Source organism: Pseudorca crassidens, chromosome X (genome assembly GCF_039906515.1).
Source record: "Pseudorca crassidens isolate mPseCra1 chromosome X, mPseCra1.hap1, whole genome shotgun sequence".
NCBI lineage: Eukaryota > Metazoa > Chordata > Mammalia > Artiodactyla > Delphinidae > Pseudorca > Pseudorca crassidens.
Genome location: NC_090317.1, coordinates 102865655 through 102892483, shown reverse-complemented (window position 1 = coordinate 102892483; position 26829 = coordinate 102865655). Strand labels below are relative to the sequence as shown.

The 26829-nt window shown below is 39.6% G+C and overlaps 1 protein-coding gene and 1 long non-coding RNA gene across 2 annotated transcripts in view; one reads left to right on the top strand and one right to left on the bottom strand.

Annotated features, from left to right (window-relative positions):
* The window catches only part of TMEM47 (transmembrane protein 47), a 29206-nt gene extending 10472 nt beyond the window's left edge, over positions 1 to 18734 (bottom strand). Inside the window, exons 1-2 of the mRNA XM_067723745.1 lie at positions 18509 to 18734; positions 2954 to 3094 (exon numbers count right to left, since the gene is read on the bottom strand). Of these exons, the coding sequence (XP_067579846.1) occupies positions 2954 to 3094; positions 18509 to 18734 (367 nt within the window). The remainder of the gene's footprint in view (positions 1 to 2953; positions 3095 to 18508) is intronic.
* The window catches only part of LOC137217184 (uncharacterized), a 260647-nt gene continuing 251697 nt past the window's right edge, over positions 17880 to 26829 (top strand). The window contains exon 1 of the long non-coding RNA XR_010940037.1: positions 17880 to 18015. This is a non-coding gene — a long non-coding RNA (uncharacterized lncRNA). The remainder of the gene's footprint in view (positions 18016 to 26829) is intronic.

Below are 26829 nucleotides of genomic sequence, written 5' to 3'. Positions count from 1 at the left end.
ACTTTTTTGAGCTGTTTTGGTCTTAGATTTGTGGTCACAGGGAATTTGCTGCTTCATAAATTGCCAACAGAGAAATGGTTTAAGAAAAAACAAATTACAGTTAGCTAGCTGTTTTCATGCCTGTTTTTCCCTATCAGATTATAAACCACATTCCTCAGTCTTCTTTCCATCATTCACTCAGCTATTTACTGAGTGCCCCAGAGTACCAGGCACTGCATATGGTACTGAATTAATGATGTAGTTCTGCGTAGAAATGTTTCCAAGTGGTAGTGCTATGTCTGTTTTGATTTTATGTACTGCAAGTTTCAGCAGAAGCAAAAAAAAAAAGAATATTTCTTAGTTGAGATAAGTATCATTCCCTATGTGTGTGAATACCAAGATAAAGCCTAATATTATTTGGAGAAGAAAATATTGTGAGAAAAGTGGAGAAATACAGACCATTTTCAAGCAGACCAGGATGAGTAAAAAGGGAAAATAGTCCCAAATACACATTTACAAAGAATCACTAAACTGGTGAGACAAGCCAACCACTCGAATAAGTATGTTTCCTAAGAAGCAAGCAAGATAAACAACCATGATTTTTAGCTAGCATTGTTTCAAGTAGGCAGATTTTCCAACTTTGTTAATCTTACATCCAAATCATAAATGGATTATTATGTTTAATAAATATCTTTTCCAGAAGTCAGCTACAGGCAACTCTTTAATGGCTTTTGCAGATGGGAGAGAGAAATTTTTTCATGACATGTTTCAAATAACCAGTAAGTTTTACCTTGCTTATATGCAAAGTGAACGCTAAACTAATGGTTATTTCAAGAAAAGCTTCCATAAGCAGTCTCAAAAGAGAATGAGTAAAATTAAATCTCAGCACATGTACAGTTTTAAAATGTAGCAGTATAATGCTCATTTTCGGTCTCGGCAGGTAGAATAATACTGTATGAATGTTGCTTTAGGGATTCGTCTCGTTATTTTATAATTTACTAATATTTGTGGCAGCGAGAGTTAAATCAAAATCTTTTTTTGACCAAATCCATTACCTTTAACTTATACTCATTTACAATATGTTTTCTGTTACAACCAGTGCTTATTTTCACATTTTCACAAATTTTGCTATACTTGGGAAAAACTATAGAACTTTTTAAGAAAAAACTGGAACTTCCAGTTATTTCTGTAAGAATGTTTATAATAGGTGCTTTAAACAACAGATTTCTTTATAGATTCTGCATATGCCATTATAGAGTAAGTTAAAGGCTAAATGGGATAGTAACTAGGTAGCACAATAATACTGGATATTTATAAGAGAATGTCTAGACTGTCTCTATATCTTCATAAATCAGAAATATGAGTATTCTAAAAATTATTCAAAACATAATTCCAGTTTTAAAGAACTGTATATCATTTCAGAACAATTTATCAAGAAATTCTATTATAATTGACTCTAATCACTATGTTAATAAATCCTAGCTGCAAAGATAAACTTATACTATAATTAAAATATCTAAGTTATTTCATTGTAAAAATAGGAAAAGAGGCGTGGCAAATCCATGAACTGAGAAATAAACTGCAGAATGATGGAATCTTTAGGAGAATCTTCATGTTATACTAAATTATTCACAATAGAGACCTTTATTACATGAGATCAACAATATAATGATATTGTGGCCACCGCCTAAGACTTCAAAATATTTTTTGTAATAGTGTTTTCTACTCTATTAGAAAGTATCTGTCATGCTATTTAGCCAGTTTTATAGGTGTCTCAATATAATGTCCAGTCCATAATAGGTACCCAATAAAGAGTGAATGAATGAATGAGGGATCCAGTAGTGAATGAACCACCCGTTTAGGATTCAGTAGCCTCCTAGCCCCAGGTCCACCAGTAACTACTATGTGATCTTGAGCACATCACTTAAGAGATTTTAATTAGATCTATTTCTACATTCTTTCAGCCCTGTGGACCGTTGTTTTTATGACCCTTGCATTCTGACCAGTCTTCATGGGTATAAGAAGATGAACACAAACAGCAGGGGGCAGCAGAACACTTCTGATTTTATAATTTTAGACCAAATGACCCTTCAAATCCTGAGAAATTTCATCTATTCCCATCTTTAAACAGCTTTAAAAAATCCATCTAACAGGCTAGATGGTTCTCTCAGTGTCTTCATTGTTGACAGTCACAGGGGCTTATTTTGCAGTCTTCAAATCAGATATGACTGACAGGATAAATTGAAGGCACCAACAAGAATATTTCAGTTTCAGTCATTTATAAGAATATTTAAGGAGATCCTTATAAATGAAACTTAAATTCATATCAAATAATGTACTGGGCTTTTAGTCTTATAAGCCCCTTTTCTAAATAGCTCCCTGACTTTTAGTAAAAGTTCCATTTTACCTGGGTTGATATTTTAATCCAAGCTGTGCTTCATAGAAAGATGGGTTGCTAAATTAATGAATATGCCATTGAACTCAAACGATTGAGTTGTCTGACGGGTCACGTTAAACATTATGATTTTTCAGTATAACCATGTTTATTTCAAAACAGATTTATACCTTTAAGAGTACACATATTGGAATTTTTTTTCAGTTTTATGTCAGAAAAAAACAATTTTGCCTTAAGATCACCAAGGGGGCAGTAAAAGGAGGAAAAAAATACTGGATGTGAAGAAAGACTGTTGGTAAACACATCTGCTGCAATTCCTAAGGCAACAGCCCTTGTCAAGAGCCATTATTTATTCGTGTTTTAGTTCGAAGTTTAGAAATTGCCACTGTGCTCTGTGAAATGCTTAACACATTGAAAACTGATACTATGATAAACCTGTAGCCAATTTACCTTAAAATATAACAAATGCCTCTTGATCTGTAGGTAATACAGCAGCCACATTACTGTTTCTGCATGAGAAGGGAGGATGGTAGAAAGGTTCATGAAACTTTAATGTTTGAAAGTAATGAATATATTTACCTGCTGCAAAAAGCATGACAGCAACAGGTCTGTAGAAGCGCCTTCGAGATCCCACGCAGATGGAAATCAAACCCACCAGGAATGCAATGAGAATGATGGCAGCACCGCCCAAGAGTAAAGCCAGAGTAGCAATCTGCCAATCTGGAAAGAAAAAAGAAAGGCATTGCTTTTTTCAAGCAGTACACTATGCTCAGCCGCAGTCACCTTGCTGCAGCTAAATAGACGTGATTTTACTGCATACCAAGCATCCTTTGGGATTTGAGATGTTTTGCAACAAAAATTACTACAAATGTCCTTATTCAGAAAAGTCTCCTACACTAAGCTAAACACAGTTGGGTTTTTTTTAAAATCTTTTTTATCCATGTACCCAAATCTCACTTATCCTTCCAGACCCACCTTGAAATCTTCGCTAAGCACAGTTTTTAGACCACAGGTTTGCCATGCTTTTCTTCCAAGGACTCTATTAAGCATTCATGCTAAATTGGTGCCCCCTGCACAACCTATTGTCATTATTATTATTATTTAATTTTCTATTGAACTGTAAAGTTCACAAATCATAAGTATAGAAAGTAGAGGACTTGATGAATTTCATGTATATTTACACACCCACGTAACCACCACCCAGATTAAGATAGAGAACATTTCTATCACCCAGAAAGTTCCCTCATGCCCCTCCCGAGTCAATTATCACCCTTCTACCCAGGCTACGTACGAACCAACATTATTTACGTATTAGATTTGCCTTTTCTTAAACTTTATATAAATGGTATCAATTCTTTGATGTCTGGCTTTTAAGTCTGTATTTATTTTCTGTCTGGCTTTTATGTCTCTGATATTCAACCACGTTGATGCATGTGGCTGTAGTACATACTCTTTTTTTTATTGCTGTGCTTTCTTAGAAAGCCTTCCTTTGCACACACACACGAAAAACCCAACTTTTTAATTGCCTTTCTCTCCCTCCCCCGCCCCCAACTAAAACAACTCCCCCAGCAAATTAGCATCAGGAAGATTTGTTGTTTGTTTTTTCCTCTTCTCTTTCCTTTCATTCTAATCTTACTGTTGTATTTACCACCATAGGGATGGTTTCTGAAAGTAAGTATTCCCAGGGTGCCAGAATGGACTCTAAGTGGCTCCTTGGCTCCTTTCTTCATTCACACGCGTTAACAGTAAGCATATACTAACCACTTACTATGTGCAGGCTTCTGTACAGATACTTTGAGTCTCCCATGCCCTGAATGAAACCGAAACCTCACTGAAATGTATTTGTTATTTCTTATAAAATAAAGATTTAGAAAGAGTATGACACAAAACTGGCCCATTTTCCATTTTATAAGAGTAGAATGTTCTCTAAGAAGTAAAGTGAATATATAAAAGCACTATCCAGCTTAGGAAGCATCACAGAAAATGACACTGTGGAGAACATTCTTTCGTGGGTTTTGTTTCAAAGTCCCAGGCTGCCTCTTCTGGTCCTCACTTTAATGTATGTGCAAGAAATAAAAATAGACTTTAACCCATGGTTAAATTGCAATGCAGTCTATCCAAAGTCAAGAACTCATGATATTTTGATGCTGCACTCTGAAATTATCCCTCCAGACAGCTCCCAAAGTGCACTCTTTACCACTGCAGGATAAGGGACAAGTAGAGGAACCTACAATGCCCTAAGATTTCCTTCTTTTATTCACACTTGTATAACCCTGCCTCAAGCATCCTCTTCCGCATCCTCTCCTCGTAATAAATTCTGGAAATACAGCTGGCACTGAACTAGAACTCGCACAGCATTCAATAAACAAACAAACAAGGGAGAAAACAGAACAAGTCCATACTCCTTAAAATATAAAGATGAATCACAAGAAAGTGGAGAGCATTTTTTTATGCCATCTATTTGTAACAAAGCAATATAACTTCAAACAAAAGTATATCTGGCTTTCAACTAGAGTTTAAAAGGATAGCCATACTGTGGGGTTTTTTTGTTGTTGTTCCATAAAAGCATGTAGCTTTGAATTAAAAAAACAAAAGAACAATCCTTACATTTGGAAGTCTCTAAATTTTTTTGAAAAAGTTTATGCATAGCACAATTTTATTGCACTTTAACATAATAAAAATCCTTCTGAAAAGTTATAAGTTGAAATTTCTGAATAATAAATCAAATTTTCATTATATCTAAATGTTTGAGGTACAAAAAAAAAATAATAAAATCAATCCATCCAGACATCAATCAAATTCCTGGAGGCTTTAAGAGCCAATGCTGAACATTTTCTTGTTGGAGTATTACTTTCATAAAATGAGTATTGCTTTTAGCAACTTACTCCAATTTATTTTAAATGAATAAGAATTTTGAAAGTATCAATTTTGTTTAAATCAAGATACAACTTATTCACTCACTTTAAAAATATCTTAAAAATAAAAGCACAAGATTGCTTTTTTCCAATCAGCTCTTTCACATAGCCCAAAAGGCATAAAATGCCATACATTTGACTATTTCTACTTTTCAATCCAAAATAAAACAGGAATTTTGATCAATTTTCTCTACTTTAAATATCCTCAAAGAATAGCTAAAATATATGTATTTATTTGCATTTTGTAAAGAACAAGACTAAGAAAAAAATTGGCAAACTTTCCCTCTAAAGGGCCAGATATTAAATATTTTCGGCTTTGTGAGTCATGGTCTCTGTTGCAACTACTCAAGTCTGCCGTGTTGTGTGAAAACAGCCCTAGGCAGTATGTAAATAAAAGGAGCATGGTTGTGTCCCAATAAAACTTTATCTACAAAAACAAGTGGTGGTCTGTCAGGCAATAGTTTGCTGACCCCTGGTCTATACCTCATCTATATCTATATCTATATCTATATCTATATCTATATCTATCTGTCTATCATCTATCTATTGATTGATTGATAGAATGTGTTTTTTTTTAATTTATTTATTTATTTTTGGCTGCATTGGGTCTTCGTTGCTGTGAGCAGGGGGGCTACTCTTCATTGCAGTGCGCAGGCTTCTCATTGCAGTGGCTTCTCTTGCAGAGCATGGGCTCTAGGCACATGGGCTTCAGTAGTTGTGGCACATGGGCTCAGTAGTTGTGGCTCGTGGGCTCTAGAGCACAGGCTCAGTAGTTGTGGCACACAGGCTTAGTTGCTCCTCGGCATGTGGGATCTTCCCAGACCAGGGATCAAACCCGTGTCCCCTGCACTGGCAGGGGGATTCTTAACTACTGCGCCCCGCAAGGAAGTCCTCATGTACCATTTTAAAATGTTGAATTTTCTTTTAGGTAAAGGCCTCTCAGACAATAATAATTTCATAATGAAGTCAATTTGATTAATGAGTAATACAGGAGTGGAAAGTGATGCATATCCAGCATAACAATAGAAAACTGCAAAAAAAAAATCCTAATTTCACATGTTGAATTTCCTTAAAATAGTAATACTTTATTTCATACCGAAAGCCAATAAAATGCAATAGAAGCTACAGGAGAATAACAAGTATTAAAAGGGACTAGAACCTAATTAGGAGGGGAACCTCTTGTAGCAAAGGAAATAGTTCTAAAAAGTAGATGAATACAACCAGTTCTGATTTTCTTCTATATGTCCTGTATTTAATTTTAAGTATTGAGGCTGTGGCTAATGAGAAAGTCACTTTAGACATAAAGTCAAAAAGGAGCACCAGTCACCAGCATCTCCACAGTTATGATATTGCTACCCTTCCCTTTGGTCCACAACCATAGCTATGCCTGCTCAAACAGAAAAGCCATTTTATTTTCCCAGAGACTAGAATTGGGCCACATATGTCTGCCACTGTCCTGGCCAGAAGCTGGGGCTTAGACTGAAGTATTGAGGCTATATCTCTGGTGGACGGTGCCAAGTTTCGGGATTGCTGTCATTATACCCATTTGGAATGATTCACTTGGGCAGGTTGCCCAGGACCAAAGCTTTAACTCGCTGACCAGTTGAACATCAATCAGTAAGCTGAAAAAGCAGTTTGAAATGGCTACCATAGTCAAGGAGGCTCAGGGTAGTTTTCAAGGTTCAGCACTAGGCACATTGGAGCTGAGAACAGTGCACGTGGCATTGTGTCTCTTTCAGTAAACAGCAACAGAATCCACTGTCCAAATATTAGGACCTGCCTCACAGATGAGTTAAAGCCAGGGACTATGCAGATAGGTCTGATACCATTTTCCTCTTTCTTACTGAACAAGACTAGGAGATGGGGAATAAAACAAGTCAAAAATACTTTTATAGATACCTACTAATGGCCATTAAAATAATAGGCTGGGATTCATGTTTACAAAGACATGTATTTACTTATCTACCAAATGTAGATTTAACAAGAATATATACATATAAAATATTTTGCTATATACTACAGGACTCGGGCAATTTTACATTAATACTATAATAAATGACTGGAAAACTATACATGAATCGTTTTTTCCATTAGAAGGTTTGCATGCCACAAATACTTGCTATCCCATATTCAGTGTTTGCAAAACAAAATGTCATAAAATTCTCAATTTTCAGCTCCATTTCTTCAAAAAAAAATCATTTTAAGTTCTCATAATTTGTTAATTTCTATATCAATCTTAGTCCCCCAATTTTATAGCCCTCACAGTATTTAATCAGATGAAGTGTTAAGAGTCCTTAGAGATTTATTACTCGGCATTAGTTTTATACATTTCTATAAATGATATACTGATACTGTAGTGGAGCAGTGAACGTAAACCAGCTCTGCAGAACATCAGTGGCCATGGTTCTGTTTTACACACTGCAGTGCTCTGCACAAGTAAAACTGCTCATTGTTCAAAGTTGGGCCACCTGATTTGAAATCTGAGTTTGGTTTCTAAGACCTGAGAGAACAAGTGATAATAGGTTTGGAGGAAATAATGTACAACCTTGGTCCATAAACTGGTTAGGTCTCAAGTGGGCTGGGAGGGATGTTTTGGATCCGGAAATGAAACCTGAAATGAGGCTGGCATAGTATCTGTCAGGTTCCACTTAAGAGTATTTTGGCAAAACTGACACAGTGACACACCGGATGCATTGGAACTGTACCTACAAAAGCCAAGGCTAAAGATAAGTATGTGCTTCCCTATGACAGCTTTCTCTAACAGAAAAAAGATAAAAGAAAAAAGGAAAAAAATAATTAAAATAAATAAATATATATAGATAAAAGACAAACACACAATGTTATACTTTCCCCCGCAGCTACAGAACAAAAATTGGGCAGTCCATATGTCAAAACATCAAGTCCAACATTAATGTGCAACTCAGGAACTAAATTCAAATCCTCTTTCTAAGTATTTTTATTAGCGGGTGCCACAGTTTCCAATGTCTATAAATGCTTTAGTATTCTGCAGAATTGTGCTGACTTACTTTACAATCTAATACATGAGACTGGCCTGAAATTGCTACTGCATTATGAAAATTCTATGGGCCACATTATAACTGCCAAATTGGAGAATTCACATTCCCTTGGGGAATTCACGGTCAAAATTTACTTCCGATTTTCAGGAAAAGCAAAATCTAAATGATACATTTTCCACACTTTTGAGCGAAGGTCAGTGTACCACACCAGTGCCTAAAGCTTTCCTCCACCCGTCTCATTTCAAAACCTTTAACTCATCAGACACTGGCTAATTTATTTACCTCTGCAGGTATTGTTTATACGCTGAGATTAGTTCTACTGTATGTAAATCCTTGAGCACACAATTGTCACTTCTTCTAGGAAATTAGATATAATTAAAAAGCAATGAAGAAATACATTTTTAACCTTATAAATTCAAGTCCCACAGCAGGAGTGGGTGGTACTTCCCCGAGTGTATTCTAATATTTTAATGCACAATTCTCACTATTCCTATAATTCTCATCAGAAAGTAAAATATTGATTTTCATAACTTTTATAATCACACTGAAATGTGCCAGAAAGGCACTTATATTTTTACCTTTGGATTCTCCAAAAGAATATTCACCAAAATGATATCCATAACTGTAATCAAAATCATTCACTACTCAACCTAGAAGAGTAATCTTTTCTGTCATCTTGACGCTATCTCACAAGCCATCCACAAGTTCTCCTTAAAGTTACTCTGCATGTGGCAGATGAAGTGGAAAATCGGAATCATTTGTGAGTGAGTTTAAACTTAGTTTTCTTGGCTAAGTTGCATCCTGACCTAAATCCGTCAGCATTGCGTTAATTTTCCACTGTTCCATGGGATACAGACACAAGCAAAGGCAGCCAAAAGAAGAATCCGGATTCTAATTTCAATAATTAAAATGACCATCTCCTTTTTCAAACAACTAATATCAAAACTAACATTCACATGCAAACAAATATTTATGGCAAACAACTACGTCTTTCATAAAATGACAAACAGTATAGACACTGTGTACACCGAGCTGCACACAGTCAAGTGGAATGTCAGAGAAGCACCTACTATAAAACCCATGTTAAGTTGGCAACAATATGATTTAAGTCTCACTCTTTAGGCCCATTTATGGATAAAAAAATGTGTCAGAAATACAGCGCCAACCTGATTTTAAGCACATAAATTACCCCAGGTAACCATCCAAATACATAATGCAACAATTTTAATGACCAAAGTGCAGGTCAATTTTACCAAAATTTTGGAAAATTCTGGGGGTCCAAGAGTGCCAAACAGGTTATTAATTTTCAATCCATGATAATTTCATTCAAGACTTCTGAGTTGTTTTGTGTTGATGTTTGAAGAACACACATACTTTTTTCTTTACAAATAAAGGGGCACTTTAGCTGCTTCACAGAATTCTATCACAGAAAATTTGGGGAAATGTAATTTATCATCTAAACACCATAACATAGTGTTTTTTTCCCCAAATAAAACCATTGTATACACTGCTTAGCCAAAGCCCTGCTATTAAAGTATGTTTCAGTATTTAGACAAAAAAGAAAGACACCATCACTGCTAATGGCTGCTGTTTCTTACCAAGTATTATATTAAAGATTTCGTTAGCATTTGATGGTAACTAGTATTATCTAATGGGTACTGGTATTTCTCAATAGTAATTCCTAATCATAGTACATATATAAACTTGTGATGTGTTTGTTACATCAAACATTGTTCTTCTCTACTCTTTGGAAAAAACCTAAGAAGGTTACAATTTGGAAAACTTGGTTATTTGGAAAAACGAAAAGAAAACCCATGCCAAGACTAGGAGTGGGTGACCTGCCTCTAAGCAACTAAAAAGCTTTTGTGATGGGTTTAGTGTAGCTAATAATAAAGAGCAGATGGAAGGCAGCCAGCCAGTCACCCACGATCAGTATTAAAACACCCCCCAGTAAATATGGAGGGATAAATTTGGCAAGCTAGTGCCCCCACCAGTTCCCTGTTAGCAAGCTTCTTTAGATGAGAGCCCTTCTTCTACCCCCCTGCAGAAGGTGAATTTATATTTATTTCCTCCTTTATAGTACTTCGTACATTTGTATTATTTCATTAATTTGTTTAAAAGAAACTTTCATTCATCACCTTGCTCTCACCACCAGAACGACTAGCTGATTTTGTACCAGGACAATGCTTACTCCCTGCTAGGAAATCAATGAATATGTGTCAATGAAGTTAACTACTTGGATACATACGAGAAGATAGAAAAAGGCCTCCTGGGACATTTCTATCTCTCTTTAAGTCACCTACTAGTGCTAGGAAAAGACTCCAGGTTGCCTTCACAAAGCACTATGCATTATGATGAACATTTGGTTTCAGGACCATAAAACATGACAGAAATAAAACTCCTTCTGATGGAAATTTGAGTCCTTTTGTGGATGTGCCTTTTCATGCATAGAGAATATGTGACTCGGAGTCCCAACTTCTATTTTTTTAACATCTTTTTGCCTAATACGCATATATTTTGAAAAGACGATCAATATTTGTGACCTTATCTTGAAACATGGCTCATTAAAACTATCATTTTAAATCTCACAACAGTTAATAAGCTGGTAGAGATAAAAATGATCTAGATATTTTTTTCCTGGTTTTCTGGAAACCATGGATGCTTCATTTTTGTAGGGGTTATTGTTTGTTTAGTTTTGTTTTGTTTTATTAATAGGAGTCTTTGGTGCCAAAGGCAAGACTACAATAGAACAGAAAATTGATGGTCTACTTATGTCTCAAAATCCCAAACAAATATAGGAGCAAAAAAGGGTAAGGAAGGTGTCCTTGTCTAATTTTCAAGGGAGATGATCCAATACTTTAAAAAGACTGGTAAGATTTAACTGTCCATGCCTTTGACATGTGAGGATGAAATTCTGCTTAAGGAAAAATCTGTCTCATAAATAAGTGTATCTTAAAAAAAAAAAATAAAGCCAGAACGCAATAATAATTGTTTTTTGTTTTTGTTTTAATCTTTATTTATTTTTTGGCTGTGTTGGGAATCCACTGCTGCGTGTGGGCTTTCTCTAGTTGCAGCGAGCGGGGGCTACTCTTCATTGCAGTGCGCGGGCTTCTCATTGTGGTGGCTTCTCTTGTTGTGAAGCATGGGCTCTAGGCGCGCAGGCTTCAGTAGTTGCAGCACACGGGCTCAGTAGTTGTGGCATGTGGGCTCTAGGGCGCATGGGCTTCAGTAGTTGTGGTGCGCAGGCTCAGTAATTGTGGCGCATGGGCTTAGTTGCTCCGCAGCATGTGGGATCTTCCCGGACCAGGGAGCGAACCTGTGTCCCCTGCATAGGCAGGCTGATTCTTAACCACTGTGTCACCAGGGAAGTCCCCCAGAATGCAGTAATAAGTTGATAGGAAAAATCAGTCTCTTGATAAATAAATGTATCTTTAAAAAAAAAATAAAGTCAGAATGCAGTAATAAGTTGATCCAGTGAAATTTATATGCATATAATCAAGTTAAGAAACTTACATGGCTGGCTTCCACAGACTTTTGGAAGTGTTTTTCAACTTAAAATCAAGCAGTTGTTTTAAAGAACCCTATCATAGAGAAACTTAAAGAAAAAGAAGTTTTCATTGATTTTTAAGGACTAGCCACGGTAACAATGTAAAATTTGATGATAAAAAACATCTAAAACTTAATGGACTTGTCAACAGTGAGTCTATTTGAAGACTCTTTAAATTCTATGGGAAATCAAAAATCTATGGGAAATCAAATCTATGGGAAATCAAATCTATGGGAAATCAAATCTATGGGAAATCAAATCTTGGATGATAAATAATCTTCTAAAAAGTAGACAGCTGTTTCACATGCAGTCCTTAACTTCTTCATCGAAAATTCCATACATGATAGTATTCAACAATCCTTCAAATACCAAGAGATAGTTATCTGCAATATTACTGGAAATTCTGAAAACCCACCCTGCAAAAATACTATGGCTAAGTACAATCTCTCTATTGAGTCTTTAATATTCTGTCTTGCCTTATTTTTCTTGTCCATGCAATAAATTTAATCGGGCAGGATTATTTTTTAAAATCTTTTCTACTCCAAATGTGCTGTGATTCTGTGACTCAACATATGGGCAATTATCAAGAGAAGAATCATGTTATTAAAGTAATGAAAAAACAAGCAAACAAAAAACATCCCTGCAATTCTCATACCTTTCTAGCACTACAAAACTTGGCTCCTGTATGGAATTGTTACATTTTAGTGTTCATGTACAAACCATCTTGTCAGACTCATACAAAACCTTCTAAGAAAGGCTAAAATTTTATCATGAAGTAGCAAATTAAGAGTTCAGATTCTTAATCAGTTTGATCCTTGATCATTTGAGACTATAATCCAAAAATGACCTAAGGTTGAATATATAGAGAGAAAAACGTTCTCTATTTTGTAGACAGGTTAAGTTTTTGAGGTCATTTGATTCCAAATCTAGAGTAATCCCATACAAGCGACTAATCATTAAAGCCATGTGTTGGTTGAGGGCAGTTTTTGCCCCAGCCAAATGTTATTTATACAATTGATTCAAAGTTCTTAAAGAAAGAAGCTATGTAGTTGTCTTGGTTCTTCAGAGGCAATAAAGAAAGAATGCAGATTTCCGGCTAGACTCCAGTGTCAGACTATACTTGCACATGTGGCCCAAGAGCATTTCCTATCCTACATGCTCTTCTACAATGTGACCTTGCCACTGCTCCATCAAGAAGTAGAGCCCAATTCTCCTCCCCTGGAATCTGGACTATACATATGGCTCCTCTGTGATTTCCCAGGCTGCTTTAGACAGAGACTGGTTCTCTTTGAACCCTTGCTCTCAGCAAAACTACTCATCCTGTAAGAAAAGAAGTCCAACTATGCTGAGACCATCATGCTAGAAAGGCCAGTCCCAGCTGAGTCCAGCCTCCCAGCCATTCCCAACAATAAGTCAAACCCCATGAAACCATTTGGAAGAAGATCCTGCAGTTCCAGATGTCCTAGTTTCCAGCCATTCATATCACCCTCAGCTCCAGCTCCACACATCCTGGAGCAGAGACAAGCCATCCTCATTATGCCCTATCTGAATTCCTGACCCACAAAAGTCATGAGCATAAAAAAATAACTGTCATTTGACACCACTAACTTTGGGGTTGGTTTGTTTTCCAGCATTAATAACTGGAACACTCTTGGAGAAAACCTGTCCCTACCACGGATTGAGAACTTGGTAAACTTACAAAAATACCTGGTCTCCTCAATAATATATGGAGATAACATTAGCTAAACTGCAAGTTTATTCAACACTGGGAATAATAGAGATGTCTGGCCTGGAGTAGTACTGAATAAAAGGTAGCTATTAGACAATAAATTTGTGATCATGATTTACCAAGAGCACTGTTAAATGCTGGGAAGTACATATCAAAATTTAAATTTGAGACTAACAACACACTTCATCATTCAATGCAAAAAAAGTTTACCACTTAAGGAGGAAAAAGTCCTCAATTATTGAAAAAAATTATCACTTTGGGTTTGCTTCTCTGAATATATAAGGAAGAAATGCAACCCTAATGAGCAGGTATGTTTGCATATTTAATCTTCATGACAAATCATCTGATGACAGTAAGCTGTATGAGGTCATATGATTGGTAAGTGGTCAAGTTCAGGGCAGTTTGAATCCAAAGCCTCATATATTCTTCACAACACTACTCTGCCCTCCTAGAGGATTATGTTATAATTTATCAGAGTTCATAAAGAAGTTTACTGTGATATTTAGGTAATATAATCCAGGGACTTATTTTGGAGCACCTAAAATCCTTTTCACTAATATATCCAGTAGTACTTTGCGGTCTCACTAAGTGGGCTTAGTATTAAACAGAAACCTGAAAGTGATTCTTCAAATTTATTCCTGACAGCGGGCAAAATCTATTGCTTGAGATATGCTTTTGTTTGTTTTGGTTTTGTTTTGAAAGGTTTTATGAAAGGCCAGGCTTCTCACATATTCATCAAATCCCTTAGCTGACAAAGATTGATCTAAATGGCTCCCTGGAGATTACAATCATTCTACAAATGTGAACAAAAGAGGAATTATATCTGCCCACAGATTAAAATGTCCTTTGTAAAAATCAATCTGGGGAACTTCAGAGTCTTAGGAGACCTTAAAAGGAAATCATCATCAAGATCTTTAAATGTTATACTGGGTTTTCTCTGGATTATTAATCAAGAAAGTTTTGGTGCTAAGTGCTGCTCTTTGAATAATTTTCCACCAGTCTACGCTGTATAGGTTAAAAAAAATTCCATTTGTTCTACTTCTGTTCTTTCTTAGGAAACCAGAATAGAGTATAACTGTTGTGACCTCCAGGCTTGCTGAGTTATTTGTAAACATGCATCAATATCAACTCATTTCAAGCAACAAGCTGAATTTTCCGTGGAGTAAATCACATTGCAAAGTTTTCCAATGAAATTACGTTTCCCAATTAAGATATGGATTCAAAATATGCACAGATGATACACATCTGAACTCAGAATCACTGTATCTCAGATTTTCTAAGATTTGCAGGTGTTTAGGCAGTTCCGTTTATCTTAAACTACCACCCAAGACAGGTTTTCTTATAATGCCTTTTAAAGTGGATTTTTATATCACAGTTTTTAAAAAATGAGCTACATACAAAGCACTCTTAAAAGAACCCCTTGTCAACTGAAAATAATAATATTCACCTGTTATTAGCCTACAGCACACTGCCATTTCAAAACTGCCAGTGACTCGTTACAAATGCAGCTATTTTTAGGACAGTGCGCTAATGTTAATATTCCTTGAAAAAGGAACCAACTATTTAATCAAGTATTTTGTGGATGGAAAGCTGGATAAATGCCACTTGTTATATCCCAAAATTACTCTCAGTAAATTGTGTTCATTTGGCCATCTGCACACCCTTACATTTTGCTTAGTCAGTAAATAACACAGACGTCAAAAAAGCAATCTGATTTATATGAAATAGCTACGTATTTATAAATTTTAAAGAAGAAGTATAAAATTACCCTAGAGGTTATACAGTACATTTGAAGTCAAGTTTAGGGTGTCAGCTTTCTATATACACTTGAGTAATCCTATTTGTACTAAGGATTCTCTTATAATTGCTATGGCTGTGAAACCCTGTAATTATATTCTAGGAAAAAAGTTATCAAAACTAAATGCGACTAAGCAAAAGTCTAAAACATTACTATCATTTAAAAATAATATTTAAGATGTATTAAAAGGCTGCCAAAATCATCCTTAGAAATTCTGTGGCCAGCAGCCATGTGAGTACTTCCTATTCTAAACTTCCTAACAAGCATACTTAATTAATTTATTTTTTTCCTGTTTCCACCGCGAATGACAGTCTATTAGCCATTTTCTCATTTGTCTTTTTGGGAAATTTACAGCTTAAGGATGAATGCCTGGATAGTCCCCCATACACTGAATTGGGACACCGGAGAAAAGCATTACAGTAGACTGACACCCGGATTACTGGTTCGTACTAGAAGTGCTGACGCAACCTACAATACACCAGGACACAAAAGGAATGGTTCTGCTGCTTTTGCTTAAAACCATAAAACAGGTTATAAGCGGCAAACGATGCACATTTGGTACCAAAATTAAAATGCGGCTTTAAAAATAATGGCTGAGGGGAAAGTTTCCCTAGGAACTGGGCCTAAGTAGGACATATTGTCATCGGTAGAAACATTCCTCAAATTTCCCTTCTGTATTTACAAGCTTGCCTCTTCACGGCAGTTTCAATTCTAATTAAGACAAAGGTTTTTAATTAAGCCCTTAAGATGCTGGTAAAGGGCCTTCAGTAAAACTGTCCTTGGTGGTTCCTCCTGAGGTAATTCATTTCGAGACAAAGAAGTGGATCTCTTAAAATCTTCAGAGAAGACATTTCCCTCCCTGCTTTCTGCTATTCAACACAGCAAACAGACTGAGAAAAGCTGCCTGCCCTTTGGAACGGGCAAGGAAAACATTGTTCGTTTCACTTCAAGCTTCCCCCTTGTTTCAGAATACTGGTGCACAGAAGCTTCAAGTGCACCGAACACTGTAAGAAAATAGACTTTGTAAAGTGGGGAGATGAGCGATTTTCCAGATTTTGTTTCCTTTCCTCCTGCATCCTCCCCGTCCACCACCACCTTGGGGAGGAAAAATGAACTGCTACTACATAAAGAAAGTCAATAACTTGTTCCAGATAGCCTCCAACAAAACCATTTCCACCAGCCCAATTTGCTTCTGAAGTGTACTTTTTCTAGGAGGAAAACTATTTTATTTTCAGGAACGCAACAAGAAATAAATGCTGCAGTATGAGTTTCAGCAAGAGGGTAGAATAACGGGTTTAGAAGAAAAAATCAGAAGCTGTACCAGCCTCCGATTTTTACCTTGCAGAGTCCTATTACAACTATATTTGCATTAAGCTTGTGCTTAGAGAGGAAAAAAGCAAAGATAAATGGGTATGGAGGCAATGAAGGAAAGATTAGCAAACACTGCAGACGCGCCACAAACTCGAGCTGGCTTCTCCCCATTCCCCACATTCCTGGCCGAGAGAAAAGGATACGGGCCTGAAAAGAAAATGGGAGTTGAAGCTTGTTTCTCCTACCTATCTGAAAAGTCTTTATGCAATCAGGGGGCTATTATTTCAGGAGACAGAGAGAAAGGGGCAAAAGATTCACGTTGCTAAGGAGACGTGCTGGAGCTGGCATTCCTACATAAATTTCCATTTCTATTGGAGAGGGGAAAGAAAGCATATTTTCTCCAAAGTTTATTTGGATCCCCTGGTTACTGAAGAAAGGCATTTTACCAATTTATTTTATCTTTAGTTGTAAACAACCAACCCTGAAAGAATTAAAAGACCTAAATGTTGACCTCCCGCTGCCAACCAGTCCCCTCCACAGTAAATTAAGCAACAAAGACGAAATCCTTCAATAGAAATTTTGAGGTAATATCAAAGAAAAAGCCTTTTGTAAACAGACAAATTTATGGAAGAAACTAAACCAAGTGCACTAATTTCTTTTATAACAAGAAACCAAAGACAAAAGCAAATCTGATTTTTGTGGCTCTTTGTCCTATTTCAACTTGCCTGGAACTTGACACGTTTCCAGTAAGGCTTTATAAATAGTCCCAGAGAAGACAGGGAACTGTCACGAAGGAATTTAATGAGTTTCTCAGGGGTGCGCGTGTAAGTGTATAAAATCACAGCCTGGTCTTCTGCCTTTTATTCCCCTTTCTCTGCACTGACACCAGCAGCTCAAGAATCAAGATTAGCGAGGAATAGGGGTTTGCAGCAAGAAATCGGAAGTTGTCAGATTTCTGCTAAGGGCGTAACATTGGGAGGGCAGGGGAAGGCAACCGGGGCTCAAGGAGAGAGTAAAGTGTTTGTAAAGGCCCTCCGTGACTACCTAATTCTCCGTCGTCCACCCCATCCCTTTGCTGTTTCCAGGGCTGGCTGAATAAGCCACAACTTTCCAGGCATCTGTGAGTACCTCATGCAGAAGAGCAAGAAAGATCTGGAGGACTGAAGAGGCATCTGGAGTGGGAAAGAAAGAAGAGCAACTCTCAACCAAGGACGGCGTCACCAAAAAAGGCAAGGAAATTAAAGCCTGTCCCTCTCCCAACTCTTCACATCGCTCAAAAATTTAAGGAACTAAAATCCAAACCGAAACTCACGGGAAAACCCAGGTAAAGTGGAGTAGAACAGACAGAAACGGGGGCACTCAGAGGTAAACTCAGGCACATTCCTCCTTGAGAGAGAAGTGGGGAAGGCAGACAGAACCCACAGCATCCTGATGGGAGTTGGGGCGCTTTTGCTTGTGTCTTTTTTAACGCGGGTGTGGAAGGCGTTGCATTTTCAACACAGCCACATGGTTCTCGCCTTAAATGATAACAATTACCCAAAATAGCATACGTGTTACTCCAGAGCCCGAGGAATGGCCACGGGAGGAGAGGGCGTGGGACATTGTACTGGGTTTGGCGACCGGGATTGGGGAGAGGTGAGGGGTGGAGATCAGGGAGTTGGCTGGAGCCCGAGGATCCGCGAAGGGCCAGGATGGAGGGGGCGGACTAGGGTGGGGGACACACAAGGAGAGGCGGGTAGAGGCGGTAGCTGTCCAGGCAGCGGGGCGCGGGGAGGTCCGGGGCGGGAGGCAGGGGTCGCGGCGCGCCGGGCCCTCACCGCTGCTGAGTGTGGACTCGCAGTGCCAGATGTCCAAACTGGCGGGTTTCCGGCAGGACTCCCACAGGGACAGGTAGTACTGGTGGTCGGCCGTGACCCAGGCCGGGCTCAGCACGGCCCCCAGGTCCAGACACAGTGCCAGGAAGATGCACACCAGCCCGACCAGCTTCAGCGGGGTCAGCACCGACACGCGCACCTCCTCCATGCCGCTGCCCGCCGAAGCCATGTCCCGGGCGCCGCAGCCGGCCCGCCCCGCCGGAGACTAGGATGCCAGGCGGGTCCGGAGAGCCGGGAGCCCGACCTCCCACGGAGGGAAGCAGCCGAGCCGCCGCGCGCGTGGACTCGCTCCCTCGGGGATCCGCGCGCTTTCCGCCGCGCCACGAAGGTGGATCTGAGGGGAGGCCGGCCGGGGACCGGGTCGTAGGTAGCCGCAGCGACGCCGTTCCCGCCGTGGACCTTCGCCGCCGGCCCCGCGCAGCGCTCTGCCTGCGCCCGCTCCGCCCCGGCGCTGCCCCGCTCGCTCGCTCCGCCCCGGCCCCTCCCCGGCTGCGGGAGGCGGTGCCGAGCGGGGAGGGGCAGCGGTCAGCACCCGGGCCGACGTCAGGCTCCGGCTCCTGGCTCCAGGCTCCCGGCGCGAGAGGCTTGCGGCCGCCCCACCCCTGCCCGGTGCGCGCGGAATGGGTCCGCTCTCTCTCTGCCCACCGTGCGCTGTGCGCGCGCATTGAGTCCTCTACCCTAGTGTGCTGCGCCCACATAGCCCCATGCGAGCCCTCCGCCCCAGAACCGCTGCGCGGGGCAATTCCTCGAAGCTGCCCGGCCCCCGGCCCCGCCCCTGGCCGCGCTCGCTCCGGGGTCGCCTGGCTTCCCGCCCCCACCCCCTCCCGTCACGTGGATTTCCTTTTCTTAGCGAGCTGGGGTGGGTCCTTTTCTAGAAGGCGTCAGCTGTAGATTCCTAGGTTTCTTGGGCTGTGGCCATTGGAGCAAAGAGAGGTTCTCTCTCAGCGATGTAACACACCCCCTCCCGCCCCGCCAATTTCTCATCCCGGGGGGATTTGGAAGAAGGTGGAGAAAAGTGACAAAAGGCATTTTGTTCTCTTTTCAAACTCAGGATGGACGCAGTCTTGGACGCGATCTCTTCCCCCCCCCCCCCGCCCCCTCCCGCCAGTTTTCCCTATTTCCTAACTTTCCCCGCCGGCCTACTGCGGCTTCTATTCTCTGGGCTCGCCTCCTTTCGCGCCCCCTAGGAAGGGCGGCGTGAAACGAAAGAACGCAGGAGCTAAAATGGGAATGAGAGCTCCCACCAAATGTGATGTAAACCGTACTTGCTTCCCCGCTGCTGTGTTCTTTGTACGTTATTTAAAACCTTTATTCATTCGGCTTTACATTATGCCAAGTGGGATCTGAATCCCTCCATTGCATTAACCTTTTCCTGTGCCCCGAAGACCTAGCCCAGGGCCTGGCATAGGAAAAGTGGCATATCTTTAAGTAATGAATCTACGCATATTTACTGTGTGCTTGGGGCTAAGGATTCAGCCCAGTTCGACCTTGTCTCTGTTTTTAAGGAGACGCTCTATTTTTTCCCCCCTGTACATGAGGAATAAACTCCCATTGAAACTGAATTTGCAATTTGTAACTGACTATAGTTCAGCTTGTGATTGGTAGGTTATCTGTCTCCTGTATCTCTGACTACTTGCCCTTTTTCCTATAAAAGAAACAACTTATTGATAGTTCATTGGGGGTAGGGGTGTTCCCAGATCTTTCACTGTCTGAAAAAGTTGGGAAGAAACCCAAAAATAGTGGTTAAGATCTGAAGAATGGAAGAAATGCCTTCTCTCTTTTAATGAAACACCATCCTCAACGCTGCGGGAGTTCATACTTTTTGCGGATAACAGTTTCTTTTCTTCTAATCACCTTTCCATAGGGCTGACTACATTTTGACCGAAGCAACATTTTGAATGCAAGAAACAGTTGAGTTAGTGTCAAATGACGAGAATAAGAACCAACTCAATGTGAAATAAAAACCCATTGTTTTCTTACATTTGTTCCCCTACCTCTCCATCGTGATATTTACCGCACTTAACAAAGAATGCTAGAGCACTCTGAGCTCCGGAACCTCTAACTTCCAACAGGATTCTTGGCCTCCCAACCTTCCAAGGAGAAAGAAGCTTACATGCTTATCCTTGAAAACAGTTCCTAATGGAACACTGCAAAGTTATAAGCCAGGACGATTAATAGGGAGGACCAGGCTTGGAATATCTTTCTTTTACCTGGATATATGTTCGTGGATTTATAAGGTACATTTGAAAATAATTTTTAAGAATATTTCTTGACTATGCCCTCAAAGTTATCTTTTTGTTCTCCAAGTTCTATCACTTGCCCTTTAATAAGTTCCAGTCCCAGTCTGCCAGTATTTTCTTTATCTTCGTTCCATCTAGTTTGGGCTTCCTTCCTCCTCCGGCCCCACCCTCCCCTTGCTTCGTTTTTCCGGCTTGTACTAAACTGCTTACTTGAACAACTCCATCCTTCATTGTACCACCTATAAAATTGTCTCTGTACTGTCTCAAAAATTAGAAAAATAAGGCATTTTTAACAACAAAAAAGCCAAATTCTCCTAAAATACTCCATTCCTCTTTTAATATGTCTAGAATTTGCACAGCATAATACAGATCACCAATCCTTAATCCTCATTTTAAAAATACAAAAAGCTCTCAAGACAGAAGGGTTTTTTCTTTTTTTTTCCTTTTCATAAGTTTGTAGCAAACTCATTTGGTAAAAACAAACAAATAAAAAAACAAAAAACAATTACAAACTGATGTGAGGCTATGTATGGTTTTGGTTTATCCCACTTAGTGTGAATAAATATGGAGCCACAAACCCTGTTGGGTGTTGTCTAATTTACAACATATGAACCATAGCGTCATTCAACAATCTGAAAAAGTTCCTCAATACAGCTGGCCCCAGAGGTTTCATATAAGGGATAGTGGACCTGCATTTACTCTAAAAAGGGAAACGGTGGAGCAGAGATTCATAGTTAACATTGAATGAAAACCTACCAAAAAACAAAAAAGGTATCTGTCTGGAAGTAGGATGGGAGGTGACAGCTAAGGGGGGTGTGTGTGTGCGTGTGCGTGTGCGTGTGTGTGTGTGTGTGTGTGTGTAGGAGGGGAGTAGAAACAAGAATTGAAAAAGACCCATATCTGAGGGACTTCCCTGGTGGTCCAGTGGTTAAGACTCCGCACCTGAATGCAAGGGGCCCAGGTTGGTTCCCTGGTCAGGGAACTAGATTCCGCATGCCTCAACGAAGATCCCACACACGGCAATGAAGATCCTGCATGCCACAACTAAGACCAGCACAGCCAAATAAATTTAAAAAAAAAGACCCATAACTGAGAAATGATATGGGCCTACATTGAACTGTGAAGAAAGAGTCCCTTGCTTAGGCGAATTTACTAGAGATCTCTTGGAAGTGATGACTTTTTGGCCCTTCATTATGGTGCCACACAAAGGCCAGACACCCCCTCTTTCACCTGAACCTAGCCTGGGCACCATATCACCATGGTCACCCCTCTCCCTAGACCTCAGGGAGGCAAAGGCTAAGGGCCCAAATTCTATCCCATGGTATAGGAGCTCCATGAGAATTGGAGTCATAGAACTCTGACATGGAACTCTGCCTGAGTTGTATAGCCAGGGAAAGACAGGAAGGAGTCATTCCCAGACTCTGAAGTAAAGGAAGAGATCCGCCTCAGGCTTGCATCAGTCAGGCCAGAAAAACAGGGCAGCAATGTGAGAGGTGAAGTCAGATGGAAGAGATTGAGAAGTTCATTCAGAAAAGTAGGGAAGTGTCATGGTGGGAGGTAGAGGATATGGAAGAGATGGGGGGGTGAGGAGGGAGCACGTTCCAGACTTTGAATGTGTCTTGAGAGAATAAAGAGGAGTAAATGTCACATTGTCTGCTCACAGCCTGTCAGCAAGGGCACCATCTCTACATTTGCTTAGCAGTTGAAAGGTACAACTACTAAGGTTCAGTCCTTTGGGATCACTCAGAAGGGATGTAATCAGTTAGGAAGGGAGAAATGATGTACTGTTTTCAGGAATGATCCCAGAAAATCTCATACACTCTTCAAGTCACCAAACTTGTCACTGTCACAGCCGCCTCTGGTCAATGTCAATCCTGTGCCCCTTCTTTAGGTAGGCAGTGGGGAGGTGTCATCCAGTTTTTCTGAATCCAGGTCACCATGCATATAAAGTAAGCTTTATCCATCAGGGACAGGGCAGTTTGGCTCTGCAATTTTAAGTCATGCTTCTCTTTCCAGCTGCTGGAAAGGTCTTCCTAGAGCAGGCACTAGTTTGCTATAGAGAGGAAGAAATAGAATGGAGGAGAAAATTATGAAGCAACCGTTAAAAGATTAGAAATATCCACCAGCTGTTTGTCCAGTGTAACAGATAATAATGTTGGCAAAATACTTTAGAAATTAGAAACAAAGACTACTTCAGTGGTTTACTCTCTTTACTATAATTCCATTCTCGAGGTCCATGCTAGAAGGATTCTGATGTGAGTGAAACCACGATATAATAAGTCCTGCCTGCTATTTATGATAATTAATAAGGTCCAAGAGAGTTCCAGGTTATGGTGTGTTCTGTATTGCATTATTGAGATTTCTTCTGTTGTCACAAAATTGTTGGCTTAGAGTTATCACAAATAATTGTGACTAATAATTACAACTTCTGCTCTTTTAAGAAAAGAATATTGATGACGATGAAGAATTCCACATCCAAATAACTATATTCAATCATTTTCTAATGTCTTTTATGATTTAAAAATGTATAATATTGAATCTGTTAGATTTAAGTCAGTAAGAGCACATCCATCGTTTCACATTATGTGTGAGTTTTGACTTCAAGTTACTTCTTATTTCATAATAGCGCCTATGACCATAATAATTTACTTGCCCACAGAGAAAGGAAATAAATCATGAAAGGGAAAACACAAGAGGCCACTGGAGTTGAAGGATGATTAGTTTTAAAGTAAATATGTTTATTGTAATGAAAGAAGTGTGTCAGATGCCCGGGAACTAGAAATACAGGGAAAATCAGAATATTCCCAGTGGGATTAATTCTAAATGCCTCTTCCATCTCTTTTTCAAGCTTCTATTTTCTTAACAAAATCAATTATGGCACAAGTTTTATTCCACATTTATATTTTATTTGTATTCACTTAGAGCTTTGTGGAGAAATGACCAAGTAAGTATAAGCACTTCTTGTACTTCATGACTGCATTTTTTTTTTTTTTTTTTTTTGTGGTATGTGGGCCTCTCACTGTTGTGGTCTCTCCCGTTGCGGAGCACAGGCTCCGGACACGCAGGCTCAGCGGCCATGGCTCACGGGCCCAGTTGCTCCGCGGCATGTGGGATCTTCCTGGACCGGGGCACGAACTCGTGTCCCCCGCATCGGCAGGCGGACTCTCAACCACTGCGCCACCAGGGAAGCCCCATGGCTGCATTTTTAAAAAACATTTTATTGGAGTGTATGCCTGCATTTTTAAACTTCTGGTTTCTTTGTTTCTACAACTATAAATTGAAACTTTCAGTTACCCTGAAGCAAATGCATGCCTACCCACACATTCTCATCCTAGTGGCATTTCAGTTATCCTTGGCCATCATCATCAGGATACATCATTTCTACATCTCTCCTGGTGTGCCCCCCGCTTGAGGACTAAATCGAAATTGGAACAATGGAAGCCTCAAAAATAAAGGGGTAGGATGACCAGGTCTAGATTTTGCTTGGTGAAGCTCAAAGGGGACTAGTGTTGAATCATGACTTGGGTTTGACTTAAACACAAGTCAAGGGAAGTTAGAGTAGAGATGGATCATCATCATTAGGAATCATCATGGGAAGTTGTTCACATTTTCCATTGCTCTCTTTGGAACCCATTAGCTAAGCTTTCTCTGTGACTTTAGATTTCAGTCTAAAGCCATCTTTGTGCACTTCTTGCTGGGTTTTCAGAGCCCTTTTACTCTTGGACATTTAAATGAAGACACCTGTGACTTGATGGAAAAATTCTAAGTGCCTGCTTAGAACCTCCCCTCCCAAATTAGACTGCAACAGTGTCAGTTTTTCATCTCAAAAAAAGTTTCATCCATGATGGTTGGCACTGTTTTATCCTCTCCCATGTGTTTATTTTTTGTAACATAGATGGTCTTAAAATTGTTGTAACTGGAAGCCCTTACAAGCGCTCTCCTGATAGGGACTCTGTAGTGTAAGAAAGTTCTCTTTCATTAGAAAGTGTGGATCCCTTCTCTGTTTTGTGGCCTGAAGTACTCACACTCACGATGGAAAAAAAATTAACCCGAATTCATACATCTCAAGTATAGCAATGGCTCAAAGTTAATTGAAGGAAAGGCTGAAATTAAAAAAGGATTAAGTAGAAAGGAGGGTACCTGGAGCAACTTATATTCACACTTCCAAGTAGAAGAAAGCAGCTAAGCGATTTCTCTCTGGAATTTCCAAAAGGTGGTCTTAAATGTCAGCAATGCTGGGGGATTGAGGCTAGTGGAAAAAAGATCCTCTTAGGAATTGTATTCCAGTGTAACTCTCAGCTCTAGATTTCACCTTTTAAAATGTGTCGGTAAAGTTAGTGAGTACTGCATGATTCATCAGTAGTTTGTCAAAATTCAAAATGTCAGTTCATTCAGGTCCAAACAGATATTGGTAGAAATATCAGAACAATATGAAGATCAGAGCTTTTTATCATTCCCTGAATCATTTTTTTCAACTTTACCTGTTTCACATTTTCCCCTCTTTCCTTTCAGGCTTTCTGGTCTTTGGTAAACAAGAATGGGGATTGTTTTGATTCAGCCAGACCAATGTTAAGATAATCACTCTGGAACCTACTGAGTGTATGGATTTGGGCTTGCCATTAACGTCAGATCCCTTCTTTATAAAATAGGGTGATACCTATGTCATCGAGTTGTTGTGAGGATTGATGAGGTAATCTATATAATGTGTAATGTCTGGCATATGGTAAGCACTAATCATAATTATTATATTAGCATAAGCCAGATGTCAGCTAAGGCCTTCTTGTCCCTAGGAGATTTAGGGAAACTTTGTTTAACTCTATAATTTCATGATCCTTCAGAATCCAAAATCCTTTCCCAAATCCTTGCTGCTTCTGTTCTTCTCTGTATCTGGTTCTGCATCTAGTCAAATGCTCAATTCTACCCCTAACCAACCTGGGTGCAAATGTCAGCCCTCAGCAAATTTCCAGGAAAAACACATCAAGTAGCACCGTATAGTTTTGAATTTATGGAACTTTTCTGATGACTTATGGAGTCATGAGGAAAGGGTGCTACACTGTAAAGAGGAAAGCCTTCCACGTCTTGCTTGTCTCATCAGAGCCCGCATCTGTTCTCTCTTCTCTCACTGTCAGTCCCAACCCTTCCTTCTCTATCCATCTGCTCATTCCTATGGCTCTAAATCCTTGCCCCTCGAACTGTGGTCCACAGATGCCAGCAGTACTGGAGTCACCTGAGAATTTACTAGAAATGCAGATTCCTGACCTCTCCCTGGACTAACTGAATCAGAATCTATAGTTTAGTGGGATCCATAGTGATCAGTGTACAAATTAAAGTTTGGGAAGTGCCTGATCTACATCATCTTCTCAGGTCTCTCAGGGCTCAACCTCTACTGCAGGTAGCTGCATGAAAGCAGCTGCTAAGAGAATTTTTAAAAATCACCATTTTCTTCCTTACTCTTCAATGCATTATGTGGTGACCAGGAGAATGGAGTTTCTTTCATGTCCACTTCTCAGCAGGCTCTAATTGTCACTGATTTTGATCCCACTGGCAATGATTACTCCATAAGGGTCATCAGGGTTTTCTTGATTCAATAGTTCTAAACCACCTTTTTTTGTTGTTTTTTCACCTGCTTCTGAGAGCTGTCATTCTCAGTGTAGTCCCAAGAGTCTGAAGATGTGTTAACTGACTGATGAAGACAAATGATGATGCTTCTTCAAGTGCACATTAAATAGCAACTTTTAAGACTGAGGAACACTAAGAGTGACCCCTGGCTTTTTCTGAATTCATTTTGAGACATTTATTGCAACTTCACAGCACATAAATAAACTACTAAGGATCAAGAAGTGAAAGGCAAAAGTTCAATTAGCCTAGTCATCTGAAAGAGCATCGTAGAACAAAGTACAGCAGGACACTGATAAAGACCATCAAATACAGAGAGTCACAGGCCTGGAAATGATATGTGTAGGTAAAGAAAGAGGATGAAGCTGCATTGTTGTGCTTTCAAACTCAGGCCACTTAGACATTTGA